Below are 13,746 nucleotides of genomic sequence, written 5' to 3'. Positions count from 1 at the left end.
TGCTGGCTGATAGGAGTAGATTCACAAACCTCTGGTCTGGTGGCCATGGACTGCCAATGAACTCACTGGGCAAGAGTGTTGCAAATATTTTTGGTCAACTCTAATGCTAATTTTCTTTATTATTTCTTGTAAACTCCATACCTGAACTGGTCTGATACTCATTAGTATTAATGTTTATTTCCAAAAAGTAAGGTTTTCTTGGCATTTTTTTCATATTTCTGAAACCTGAGAGCTGTATTTAGTAAAGCTGGTGATCTCATTAAAATACTGCACTACTTTCACAGCTGATTGGTATCCCATAGTCTATCCAGAAAGACGAGGAGAATTGTACAAATGCTTCTAAGATGGCACATTTCCTTAAATGGGTTATGCCCTTTAATAAAATCCCAATCACTGGGCGAGGTTTCCTATAAAAGAGAACAAACCACACTTTACTCGTCCTCCCGGGTGCAGTGCGGAGTCTCAGTCTCTGTTAGGCCTTTTTTATACGTCAGTGAAAACCAGACGTTTTTTACTGACGTATTAAAAATGCATATGTCCCTCCATGTGCCGTGATTCACGGCACACGTGTGTTCTACATGTGCTATACGTGATCAGTGATCCGTGATAGCACATGGAAATACACTCACCTGTCCCAGCTCCTGCTGTCCGCGGTGCTGAGTCTCCGGCTCTGCTGTGTTTCTCACCTCTGCAGCTACTTCTGAGTCGGCTGTACAATGAATAAATGCATATGCATGAGAATAATTCGCCGGCTTGGAAACAGCAGAGAGCAGCGTCTGGAGACAGCATCTCTGGAGATGGGTGAGTTTAAAAAGTTTTTTATTTTCAATGTACAAGTGTGTTTTTCTGGTATGTGTTTCACAGATCAAACCATAGTGTGGTTCGTGGGACATCAGTGATGCCAGAAAAAAATGGACATGTCTCCATGTGGAAATCACAAACACGCATGTACACCGTATGAAGACAGGATCAGTGAAAATCAGTGAAAATCAGTGAAAAGTCACTGATGTGTGCACAGACCCATTGATTTTAATGGATCTTTGTATGTCTGTGATTCTGGTATGTATAAAAACAGCAACATACGTACCAAAATCACTGACATGTGAAACAGGCCTTATTGGCATATCAAGTTGACAGCCCAGCAGGTAATCAGTGACCTCAGCGGCTCTAAGCAGGGCATTCCATGTGGAGAGGCAGAGCTCAGGGAATTTTACATCCAATAAAAGACACCAGGCACAGCGGTGGAAACTCAGCACTGGATCTGGGAATGATGAGTGAAACTAAAGGCTGCTTTACACGTTGTTTGTGCATCACGGGCAAATTGCTGCCTGTGGCGCACAATATCGCTAGGCCCCATCACACGGACTTACCTTCCCAGCGACGTTGCTGTAACCCGCAAACCGCCTCTTTTCTAAGGGGGCGGTTCGTGCGGCGTCACAGCAACGTCACACGGCAGGCGTTCAATAGACGCGGAGGGGCGGAGAGCAGCCGCATTATCGACACGTCCACCGGGTTGCTGGAGGATGCAGGTAAGCTGTTGTTCGTCGTTCCCGGGATGTCACACGTAGCGATGTGTGCTGCCTCAGGAACGACGAACAACCTACATCCACAACGACCAACGAGATTTTGAAAATGAACAACGTGTCAACGATCAACAATAAGGTGAGTATTTTTGATCATTAACAGTCGCTCAGAGCTGTTACACGCAACGACGCCGCTAACGACGCCGGATGTGCGTTACGAATTCCGTGACCCCAACGACAAATCGTTAGATAGGTTGTTGCATGTAAAGCCCCCTTAAGGGTTTTTGTAGCAAACTGTGCCCTATTTTTTTATAAATGGGACAAACCCTTTAAGTCTAATAATGCTGGACTTCTTGTCTCCCAACCTATAAAACATCGTAGCTTAATAATTGAATCATTGTCCATAATAATAATGAATATTTGTCCGATGTTCCATAAAGTATGGGCGGACATATTATTGTTCTGGCCACAATGGCCGAGGAGGTTATAGGCCCCACTTCTACCTCTACAGAGCTAAGTAGGTTCTGCCACATAAACATTCATGTACTGCAAAGGGCCCATATATTGTTTTTGCATAGGGACCCATTTCTGTCTGTGTCCGCCCCTGACATAAAGTATCAGTCGGATCAATGTAATCTTCTCACTGTTGAACATCTCTCATGCTATAACACAGGGCCGGCTCCAGGTTTTTGTGGGCCCCGGGCGGAAGAGTCCCAGTGGGCCCCATCCACACACAGACACCGATACGAACATATACATATTTAAAGACAAACTCACAAAAATACATATAAACAGACAAATATATACAGTCATATACACTTACAGACACACACACACACACACAAGTCTGCTGCATACAGACAAACACATACAACTCTGCTACATACAAACACATACAGCTCTGCTACATACAGACAAACGCACACACAAACTCTGCTACATACAGACAAACACATACAACTCTGCTACATACAAACACATACAACTCTGCTACATACAGACAAACACATACAACTCTGCTACATACAGACAAACACATACAACTCTGCTACATACAGACAAACGCACACACAAACTCTGCTACATACAGACAAACACATACAACTCTGCTACATACAAACACATACAACTCTGCTACATACAGACAAACACATACAACTCTGCTACATACAGACAAACACATACAACTCTGCTACATACAGACAAACACATACAACTCTGCTACATACAGACAAACGCACACACAAACTCTGCTACATACAGACAAACACATACAACTCTGCTACATACAAACACATACAACTCTGCTACATACAGACAAACACATACAACTCTGCTACATACAGACAAACACATACAACTCTGCTACATACAGACAAACACATACAACTCTGCTACATACAGACAAACACACAACTCTGCTACATACAGACAAACACATACAACTCTGCTACATACAGACAAACACATACAACTCTGCTACATACAGACAAACACATACAACTCTGCTACATACAGACAAACACATACAACTCTGCTACATACAAACACATACAACTCTGCTACATACAGACAAACACACAACTCTGCTACATACAAACACATACAACTCTGCTACATACAGACAAACACACACAACTCTGCTACATACAGACAAACACATACAACTCTGCTACATACAGACAAACACATACAACTCTGCTACATACAGACAAACACATACAACTCTGCTACATACAGACAAACGCACACACAAACTCTGCTACATACAGACAAACACATACAACTCTGCTACATACAAACACATACAACTCTGCTACATACAGACAAACACATACAACTCTGCTACATACAGACAAACACATACAACTCTGCTACATACAGACAAACACATACAACTCTGCTACATACAGACAAACACATACAACTCTGCTACATACAGACAAACACAACTCTGCTACAATCAGACAAACACATACAACTCTGTTACATACAGACAAACACACACAACTCTGCTACATTCAGACAAACACATACAACTCTGCTACATTCAGACAAACACATACAACTCTGCTACATTCAGACAAATGCACACAACTCTGCTGCTCTGTGGGGCCCACACCCGCGGCTTGGCGGGGACAGCACCAGCGGCAGCACCCGCGGCTCGGCAGGGCCCACACCCGCGGCTCGGCAGGGCCCACACCCGCGGCTCGGCAGGGCCCACACCCGCGGCTCGGCGGGTACAGCACCAGCGGCAGCACCCGCGGCTCGGCGGGTACAGCACCAGCGGCAGCACCCGCGGCTCGGCGGGGCCAGCACCCGCGACTCGGCAGGGCCCACACCCGCGGCTCGGCGGGGCCAGCACCCGCGGCTCGGCGGGGCCCGCACCCGCGGAATCGGCGGGTGGGGGCATTGGCAGGGGCCAGGGCATACATCCAGGGGGTAGAAGCAGCTCACCGGGGCCTATAATGGGGAGGCGGGGAGGGCACTTACCCGATTAGGTCACGGTGGAGAGGGCTCAGAGGGGGCCCACACAGCGCCGGACAGAAGCTCGCCTCCTTCATCTGTGGGACTGAGAAGGTGGTAGCTCCGCCCACAGGTGAAATTCAAACGAGGATGTCTGCGCGCCTTAAAGTGACGGCGCCGCAGATTGCTGCCGAGGACTGCGGTCCCCGGAACTCGGCCGGGGACCGCAGAACTGTAAAGGCGAGTGGGCCCCGGCCAAGGGACAGGAGAACTGACGAGGCCGAGTGGGCCCTCCCGGCTCTCCAGGGCCCCGGCATTTGCCCGGGTTTGCCGGGTGCTGACGCCGGCCCTGCTATAACATGTTTACTATTCCTTAGAGCAAATTTTTTCTATTTTCACCAATTAAGAAACATTATGGATGTACGAGAGAAGACTTACCATCAACAAAAATCTGAAGAGTTTCTCTCATTATCCATTCTTTTCCATGCATATATAAGGCATAATCACATATATAAATTCCAGCATCAGGAACAAGGATTTTAGAAAAGTGGATCATATTATTGATTATCTTTAAACTTAACCGGTTTTCAGATGTAACGGAGGAAAATTTTAAAGTCTGAAATAAAAAGAACCATGAGGTTATTTAATCAGATTTAATGAGGAGATATTACAGGAATAAAAGAGTTAACATTTCTCAATTATGTTTTTATGTACTTCCGATGATGCAAAGTGGTTTGATTACAGTCTGATCAGAGTGGAACCACTTTTTCTCAAAGGAGGAGAGAAATAAAAAAAAAAAAAGGTTCTGGTCCCATCCTGGTCCTCATCTTGTAGTAATCTCCCCATCCTGGTCCCCATCTTGTGGTAATGTCTCTATCCTGAAAAATGTCCCCATTCTGGGCTCCTTCTTGTAATGATATTCCCCATCCTGATCCCCATCTTGCAATAATGTTCCCTTTTGTGCCAGTCTTCACATACATAAAAAAACAATTATCCTTCTCACTTGTTCTCCAGTTCCCTCAGTGAAGAGCATCATCATCTCTTTCATAGTGGGTGACACATAGCAGTAACGTCATATACCACCTATGTTATCACGTCAGCTGTCGGCCATTGGTTGGCCAGTAGCTGGTACTGGTAGTGTGGTGCAGATAGCTGGTCTCTGAGCTGTGATACATTTTCATGGAATGTGTACCCAAGGATGCACATTCAATTAAAAAGAAGCGCTGGAGACAGCAGCCCCAAGGACAGGGCTTTAATAGTAAAGAGAGCTCCGATGCCTGTGTGCCACATGAAGCAGCCTCAGTGGCACATGTGGTCTGTGGCCCATATGTTGAGACCACTGCATTAGAGTATGAGCTCATGCAGATGACCGTAATGTTGGGCCTAGCGCTAGCCATCAAAACATTGAATTGCATGTGGATTAAAGTTATTTAATGAGACAGTTCACATGTCCAATGTTTTCCTCATACCGAATGGTCCACGGAAAAAAAAATCACTGTCTCCGAGAATTAGAAGCCTATTCAAGACTATAGGTCCATGAAAAAATATCAGACCGCACTCGGATGTCAACCAAGGGCTGTCCGATTTTTACGAGCTGACAGAATGGAGCCCCTTTGTTTTTCCCTCTTTCGATCAGAGTCTGATTAGCAAAACCAGACAATTTATCTCGGATGGAGAAAATCTATCTATTTTTAAAATTATGACTATTAATGTAGTATTAGCAGTATGCCCATATATGTGCCGTATAGGAGAAAATGAATACAACTCACCTTGTACCATGTAACATTTCTTATATTCTTTCCTAACGGACAGCTTAGTGACGGGCATGAAATAGACGGTGTGTCAATAACTGTAAAAAAGAATGTTTGAGGGCCATCATTTTGACAGTTTTCCCGTTCAGTGGCGTGTACTGTCATTTTCATGCAGAGATTTCCCCTTCTGTGTTAAGAGAGCAAAAAAAAATGAGTGACATATAAAACAGGTTAATTGATAAAGGGAAAAAAATGTTAGACACTCCAGACTGATCATGAGCGGTAAATACTTGTCTCTCTAAGGCTAAATTCACACATCCGTTTTTTCCAATCAGGCACAGTCCGGTTTGGGCCTGATGCAACGGATCCATCTCAGATTGTGTAAAAACTGACGCGACGGATCCGGTGAAAAAACGGATACGTTTTTTGGGTTTTTTTTATTCTGAGAGAGAGAGAGACCCCATCATCACCGCACAAACACCGGCACTACCGCCCCCACCATCACCGCACATGCAGGCACTACCGCACGCATCATCACCGCACACGAAGGCACTACTGCACGCATCATCACCGCACACGCAGGCACCACTGCACGCATCATCACCGCACACACAGGCACTACCGCATGTATCATAACCACACACGCCCCAGCACTACCGCATGCATCGTCACCACACACACCCCGGCACTACCGCATGCATTATCACCGCACACACCCGGCACTACCGTTCGCATCATCACCGCACACGCCGGCACTACCTCAGTGACGTCACCGCTGACAGCACGATTCACTTCAGTTGCTGCGTGGAGCTGATAGAGAGCGGCGGTGTTCTACTGCCGCTTCTGTCAGCTTCATGTAGTAGAGCTGAAAGCGTCGTGGGACCTCTGTGGATTACGTCGGACCTGGAGGGGTATTTGGGGTTTTTAATAAAATGGTGAAAGAGGGTGTTTTTTGTCTTTTATTCCAAATAAAGTATTTTTTTGGGTGCATGTGTTTATTTACTTTCACTTATAGGTTAATCATTGGGAGTGTCTCAGATGCCTGCCATGATTAACTCCTTATTACACCGATTGCCACCGCACCAGGGCAATTCGGGATGAGCCAGGTAGAGTCCCGGGACTGTCGCATCTAATGGATGCGGCAATTCCGGGCGGCTGCTGGCTGATATTTTTAGGCTGGGGGCTCCCCATAACGTGGGGCTCCCCATCTTGAGAATACCAGCCTTCAGCCGTGTGGCTTTATCTTGGCTGGTATCAAAATTGGGGGGAATGCACGCCGTTTATTTTTATTATTTATTTATTTTACTGCAAGATATAGACCCGCCCACTGGCTGCTGTGATTGGTTGCAGTGAAACAGCTGTCACTCAGCGTGGGGGCATGTCTGACTGCAACCAATCATAGGCGCCGGTGGGCGCGGGAAGCAGTGAATTCAAGATTGAATAATGGGCGGCCGGCATTTTCAATTCAGGAGAAGCCGCCAGAGCTTTGTGACAGCTGTGCAGTGCCACATCGGTGATCGGTGAGTGGGTGAGAGTGAGTGAATGAGTCAGTGAGTCAGTGAGAGAGTTTGAGAGAGAGAGAGAGTGAGTGAGTGAGTGAGTGTTTGATTGATTTTCTGACAAGCAATGAATTTATATCATTTCTGGGCATGCTCAGTAGTAAAAATCGAATCCGGTACATGCTTCCGGCGTTTGACGCATGCCACCGTATCCAGTGCGCATAGACTTTCATTATGCACTATGCTGCACAGCGCCGCAACCGACGCTATGCAGTTTTTTGCCACTGGCAGAAAACGTTCCTCTCTGCGTCCTGTTCAGCCGCCGGAGTGACGATTTTTGCCGCATCCAGCAAAAACCGGATCAAACGCAAGTACATGCGGCACAATCTGGCGCTAATAAAAGTCTATGAGGAAAATCTGCACCAGGCAGCAAAAAAAAAGGATGCGTTTTTCCCGCCGGATTGGGCCGCACAGCAAAAACCTGATGTGTGAACATACCCTTAACTGTTAGTTTGCAAACTTTCTGTTCCTCTCGCATCTTGCCTGTCTTCATGTCATCTTGAGTTTTCTTCTTTTAATGGTTATTTTACTACATGATTTCAGGACTGAACTATAGTGATTACCAAATTGATGGTTATCATGGAAGGCCCCTCTTAACCCTTGCTACCATGACGTAGGTGCAAAAATTGAGTGTAAAAAGTGGTGCCCAGCTTAGAGGGGTTGATCATTGTATCACTATTTTAATAAATATGTTGTGGACAAGACTTTTTGTCACTCTTTAATATATAAATGTTACAGGTTCTCACCCTGCACTTGTTAGTGCCATCTTCCTCACAGACTGCACAATTCTCCTCTTCTCCTAAGGCCTCCGACACACATCCGTGCCGCCGGTACGTGTTTGGTACGTTTTTGCACGTACCGGCGGCACGGAGACACATACACCAATGCTAGCAGGCACACACACGTAAAACTACACGGAACGTGTGTCCGTGTCCGTTTGTACGAGTGTGCATTTTCCAACACGCTGACATGTCCGTTTTTCTCCGGCATCACGGGTGTCACACGGCCCCCACCCGTACCACACGGATGTAGTGTGGATGCGGTCCCGTGTGACACGCGCCGGAGAAAACTCACGTGTCAGAGTAAAAAATAACAAATCTTTACTCACCTTCTCCAGCCCTACTGTCTCTGCCGCTGCTGTCACTTGCTGCCGTCCGCCGCTCATTATGCTCATTTAATATTCACTTCACTGCAGCCGGCAGCAGCGGGGAGACGGCAGGGCTGGAGACCGAAGATCAGCACCACGGACAGCAGGCAGGACCACGTGAGTATGCAAATTACTGGTTCTCCGTGTGTTATCGCAGATAGCAAACGGAGAACACACGTGGTCTGCACATACCGGAGACACGTACTTACCTACACGCAACACGAAAGGAAAATACGTGTCTAGCGGAACGTGCGTGATTTCCACGTGAGTGTGGCAGAGGCCTAACGCAGACGTATAGAGGAGGCATGTGGCCAGACCTGTCCATCAGACTGCTACAACTGAGAATCATCTTCTACAATACAGTGTTTTTAATTAGAGGTTTCTGTGAGGAAAGATGCACTAAAAGGTGCAAAATGAGAATTTGTCATACTTATTGTCACATCCGTTTATGAACATGACCTTGCCACATCTGCCAAGAGTGCTAGGCAGCGCAGTGTTAATGCCGTGGTTACCACAGGGCAGTGCAAGCATGGCTCACGTAGGACTTCTGGGAGTTGTGTACTTTCAGCCAGTTTCTTTTGTTTTGTCCTGGCAGCCTATTAGTTAATGTCAATTAGTTCTCTGTTGAAACCTCCAACAGACATTCCCTCGTTGCCAGTTATAGCCTGGCTAGTCTGGTTCTTAGTTATTACAGTTAGTTTACCTCCTGTCAATTTTGCCAATTGTTTTGGATGTCTTGGTTTGATTTAGCTTCCTGAACACCATTTCTATCCCACTTTCCTGGTTATTGATCATATACTATCCCCATTATATTAATGCTAGCCAACTTAAAAGGAGAAACTCCAGACCATGATGGATCAGATGGAGGCTCTGATTAAGCTGGTTCAGAATTTGCAGTATGTGTGTAATATCATGAATCTGCTCAGGCCCAAGTTACTGTTGCTGAATTTTGTAGGCCTGAACCTATGATGAACTTAAAGGCTATATCCGGGACTTTTAAAAAATAAAAAATGCTTAAGCTCTAAGGGTATGTACCCACAATCAGGCTTCCTCACATACTGGATATAGCGTATTTTCTCTTGCAGAGCTGCAAGTGTGCTATGCTGGAGAAAGTGCTGTGTGTGCCCATGATCAGGATTACTGACAAAGCGATTTAGCTGTTTTCTCCCACTCAGAACGCTAGTGTCTCCCCAAGAATAAATTGACATTCTGCGGCTCGGAAAGTCACTCTGCCAGTCAGTTCACACAACGTTAAAAAGAAGCACAGTAAGCAGGAGATTTCTATAAATCCCATCCAATGTGCTTGTAATGTACAATGCAGAGTTTTAGACAGTGAAAACACGCTGATCCCAAGACGCTGCTAATATTGATCGTGGACACGTACCCTAACAGGCAGATAGATGATACCTACCTACCTGTTGTACCTGGCACAATTGTTCACCAGCACAGATCGCTCCTGCCAGCGAATCAGCTGACTCCGCTTAAGTTGCAAGAACAGATCGTCAGTTTCTTATCTGCTCTACTCTATAGACGAGGAGGGAGTGCTGATGTTATACTGGTTGAAAGCTGGCTCCCCCATTTAGACAGCTGGGATCCTGCTGTCGTCTAGGGAGCAGACAAGAAAAGAAACTATCGCTCTGTTGACAAAGTCATTGTATTGCCGGCAGGAGCAGTCTGTGACCACTCTGTGCCATCAAACAATGGCACAGGGGACAACAAGCAGGTAGATAGCAACTACTTGTTTGTTAGTGCTTAAGCACATTTTTATTGTTTTTTTAAAGTCCTGGATATACCCTTTAACTGACTGCTTTTTCAGTTTCTTTAGATTTTTATGGAGAACTGTATACTGTACTTCAGACTCCATCCACAATCATTGAGTTCCAAGACACAAAAAGTAAAAAGTAGGATTTATGAGATCCCTACTGCAGGGAACTCCTCATAATTGGATCTTTTAAGTAACTCCCAATGCCCCACAACTCTCCTCTGCTGAGCTTCTTGAAGCCCTGGGACTCTTGTATGATGACTCTTTCTTGGCAGCATTCATGGAATCCAAATTGATAGTCCATCACCAAGGGCAAGGTTCTGCAGAGGAGTACTAAACTGAGTATTGGTGCCGACCACTGATTCTCAGTGGAATGATCAGGCCTTTCTCACCAAATCAAGGACATCTTGGTACAGTTTCTTTATCTTGACTCCCTTGATTTAGGTATGTCTCTAGCCACTTGTCTGGATAAGCATTTGTAAGAACACAGACAGGAGCGTACTGCCGACCCTTCACGTCCATCTAAAGTCTTGTGTGCATATTATTCTTACTGAGGAGCCCATCCAGATTTGAGTGAATCAGTCCTATCCACAACAAGGTATCCAGCAACCCAGAGTTGCAGTTGGTAGCAACGGTGGAGAGTCTGGACGTGAAATGCATGCCTGCCAGAAAGACAACAGTACCTAGGTGAGACCAGGGATGCCCACCTATACACACATGTATGTGTAATGGATTAATAAAGTAAGGTTTTATTTTTTAAAAAAAGATTTATCTCTTCATTTTTTGTTTCTTCATCTGTTGTTGTATTTTTGTTCACTGAAGCTGGCAACAAGATAATATATATTATTTATTGGAACAACTTTTTTTTTGTTCTTTTATACAGACGTCTTTACCTATGATTTTGTAAAATTATTGTTCCCTCTTTGTCTATCTTATGTAGAAATATCTGTGTCTTATTTATTGATTGTGGTTCTGCAGTGAATTTTGCTGACGCTAAAGTTGTAAAAGTTCTTCAGCTACCATTACTAGAGATGAGCGAACCGGTCGCGGTTCGGCTCGAGGTCGGTTCGCCGAACGGGGGTCCCGTTCGAGTTCGGTTCGTCGAACGTTCGACGAACCGAACTCGAGCCAATAGGCTATAATGGGAGGCAATCACAAACACATAAAAATGCATTATAAATGTACACAAACAGTTAATAAACATTGCCATAACACTTACCGGTCCTCGCGATCCCTTCTGCACTCTGTCTCCTGCCGCTATTCCATCCGATGATCGCTGAATCCTCCCGGTGACGGCACTGCCAGCAGAGATGCAGGACCTATCGTGACGTCAAAATAGCCATGTGACCAGTCACGTGGCTATTATCTCATTGGCTACAGACTGGTCAGATGACTATGACGCGTCATGTAGGACCTGCGAGTGCATCTCTCCGGTACACGGTGCACATATGTGTATCGCCGTGTACCGGCGACATGCTCTAGCACACGGTCGACTCCCCGTTCCGTTAGGGACCGGCTGACACAGGGGGTAATAAAGATGGAGTGGTGTAATAAAGATGGAGTCTCTAATGTGTCTGTGTATTTATTTCTATTAAAGTATTTTTTCTCTGTGTGGTGTTTTTTTTTAACCCTTTATTGGAGATTCTTAATGGCCGGGTCAAACGTGCCTGACATTAAGAATCTCTGGCTTAATACTGGCTAGTAAAACAAAGCCAGTATTAACTCATGATTACCCAACAAGCCACCCGGCTCCAGGGCTGTTGGAAGAGTTGGATACAGCGCCAGATGATGGCGCTTCTATGAGAGCGCCATTTTCTGGGACGGCTGCGGACTGAAATCCGCAGCAGAAGCACCCAGAAACCTCGGGCTAACCTGTGCTGCGGATTCCAATCCCCAGCTGCCTAGTTGTACTCGGCTGGACACAAAAATGGGGCGAAGCCCACGTCATTTGTTTTTTAATTATTTCATGAAATAAGTGAAATAATTAAAAAAAAAACGGGCTTCCCTATATTTTTGGTTCCCAGCCGGGTACAAATAGGCAACTGGGGGTTGGAGGCAGCCCGTGGCTGCCTGCTGTACCTGGCTAGCATACAAAAATATGGCAAAGCCCACGTCATTTTTTTGGTGGGCAAAAAAATTCTGCATACAGTCCTGGATGGAGTATGCTGAGCCTTGTAGTTCTGCAGCTGCTGATTGCTCTTCTCCATACAGACAGACAGCAGCTGCAGAACTACAAGGCTCAGCATACTCCATCCAGGACTGTATGCAGAAGTTTTTTGCCCCCTGAAAAAATTATGTGGACTTCGCCATATTTTTGTATGCTAGCCAGGTACAGCAGGCAGGTACGGCTGCCCCCAACCCCCAGTTGCCTATTTGTACCCGGCTGGGAACCAAAAATAAAGGGAAGCCCTTTTTTTATTATTTCATGAATTTCATGAAATAATTAGAAAACAAATGACGTAGGCTTCGCCCCATTTTTGTGTCCAGCCAGGTACAACTAGGCAGCTGGGGATTGGAATCCGCAGCACAGGTTGGCCTGAGCTTTCTGGGCCCCACTGCTGCGAATTGCAGTCTGCAGCCGCCTCAGAAAATGGCATTTTCATAGAAGCGCCATCTTCTGGCGCTGTATCCAACTCTTCCAGCACCTGCCTGCTATACCTGGCTAGCATACAAAAATATGGCGAAGCTCACGTCCTTTTTTAGTAGTTTTTTGGCAAAAAAAATAAAAAATGCTTCCCTGGATTTTCCATTGCCAGTGAAGGTAACACCAAGCAGTGGGGGTTAGCAGCCAGTAGCTGCTTGGATTACCCTTAGCTAGCAATACAAAAAATGCAGCGGGAGCCCATATATATTTTTTTAAATTATTTATTTAAATAACTGAAAACAAAATGGGCTTCCCTGTATTTTGATTGCTGGACATCACAGTGCTGTAAAAATAAATCTTTAAAAAAATGACGTAGCGCTCCGCGGTATTTTTGATTCTCAGCGCAGATGAAGCAGACAGCTATGGGTTACCACCCCAATCTGCCTGCCGTTACCTTGGTTGGCAATCAAAATACAGGGAAGCCCATTAATTTTTTCTATTTAAAAAATAGTTAAAAAAAAAAATGACGTTGGGTCCCCCCATTTTTGATAGCCAGCTAGGGTAAAGCAGACGGCTGTAGCCTGAAAACCACAGCTGGCAGCTTTACCGTGGTTGGGGATCCAATGTGGAGGTCCCCTCAGGCTCTTTTTTATAATTATTTTATAAATATTAATAATTACACAATAAAAGTAGGGTCCCCCCCAAATTGGATCACCAGCCAAGGTAAAGCGGACAACTGTGGTCTGGTATTCTCAGGGTGGGAAGGTCCATAGTTATTGGGCCTTCACAGCCTAAAAATAGCAGGCCGCAGGCACCCCAGACGTGGCGCATCCACTAGATGCGCCAATCCTGGCGCTTCACCCCAGCTCATCCCGTGCCCTGGTGCAGTGGCAAACAGGGTAATAAATCGGGTTGATACTAGCTGTAAAGTAACCTGAGATCAAGCCCAGCAGT

General features: G+C 45.7%; 1 protein-coding gene across 2 annotated transcripts in view; it reads right to left on the bottom strand.

Annotated features, from left to right (window-relative positions):
* Positions 1-13,746, bottom strand: part of LOC142291730 (interleukin-18 receptor accessory protein-like) — a 77,290-nt gene that overhangs the window by 24,353 nt on the left and 39,191 nt on the right. For both annotated transcript variants that reach the window (XM_075336476.1, XM_075336477.1), the window contains 2 exons: positions 5,759-5,927; positions 4,428-4,605 (listed from right to left, as the gene is read on the bottom strand). In XM_075336476.1, coding sequence (XP_075192591.1) covers positions 4,428-4,605; positions 5,759-5,927 — 347 coding nt within the window. The remainder of the gene's footprint in view (positions 1-4,427; positions 4,606-5,758; positions 5,928-13,746) is intronic.

This window comes from Anomaloglossus baeobatrachus, chromosome 2 (genome assembly GCF_048569485.1).
Source record: "Anomaloglossus baeobatrachus isolate aAnoBae1 chromosome 2, aAnoBae1.hap1, whole genome shotgun sequence".
NCBI lineage: Eukaryota > Metazoa > Chordata > Amphibia > Anura > Aromobatidae > Anomaloglossus > Anomaloglossus baeobatrachus.
Note: the sequence above shows the minus strand (reverse complement) of the source record. Positions and strands in the feature narration are given on the sequence as shown.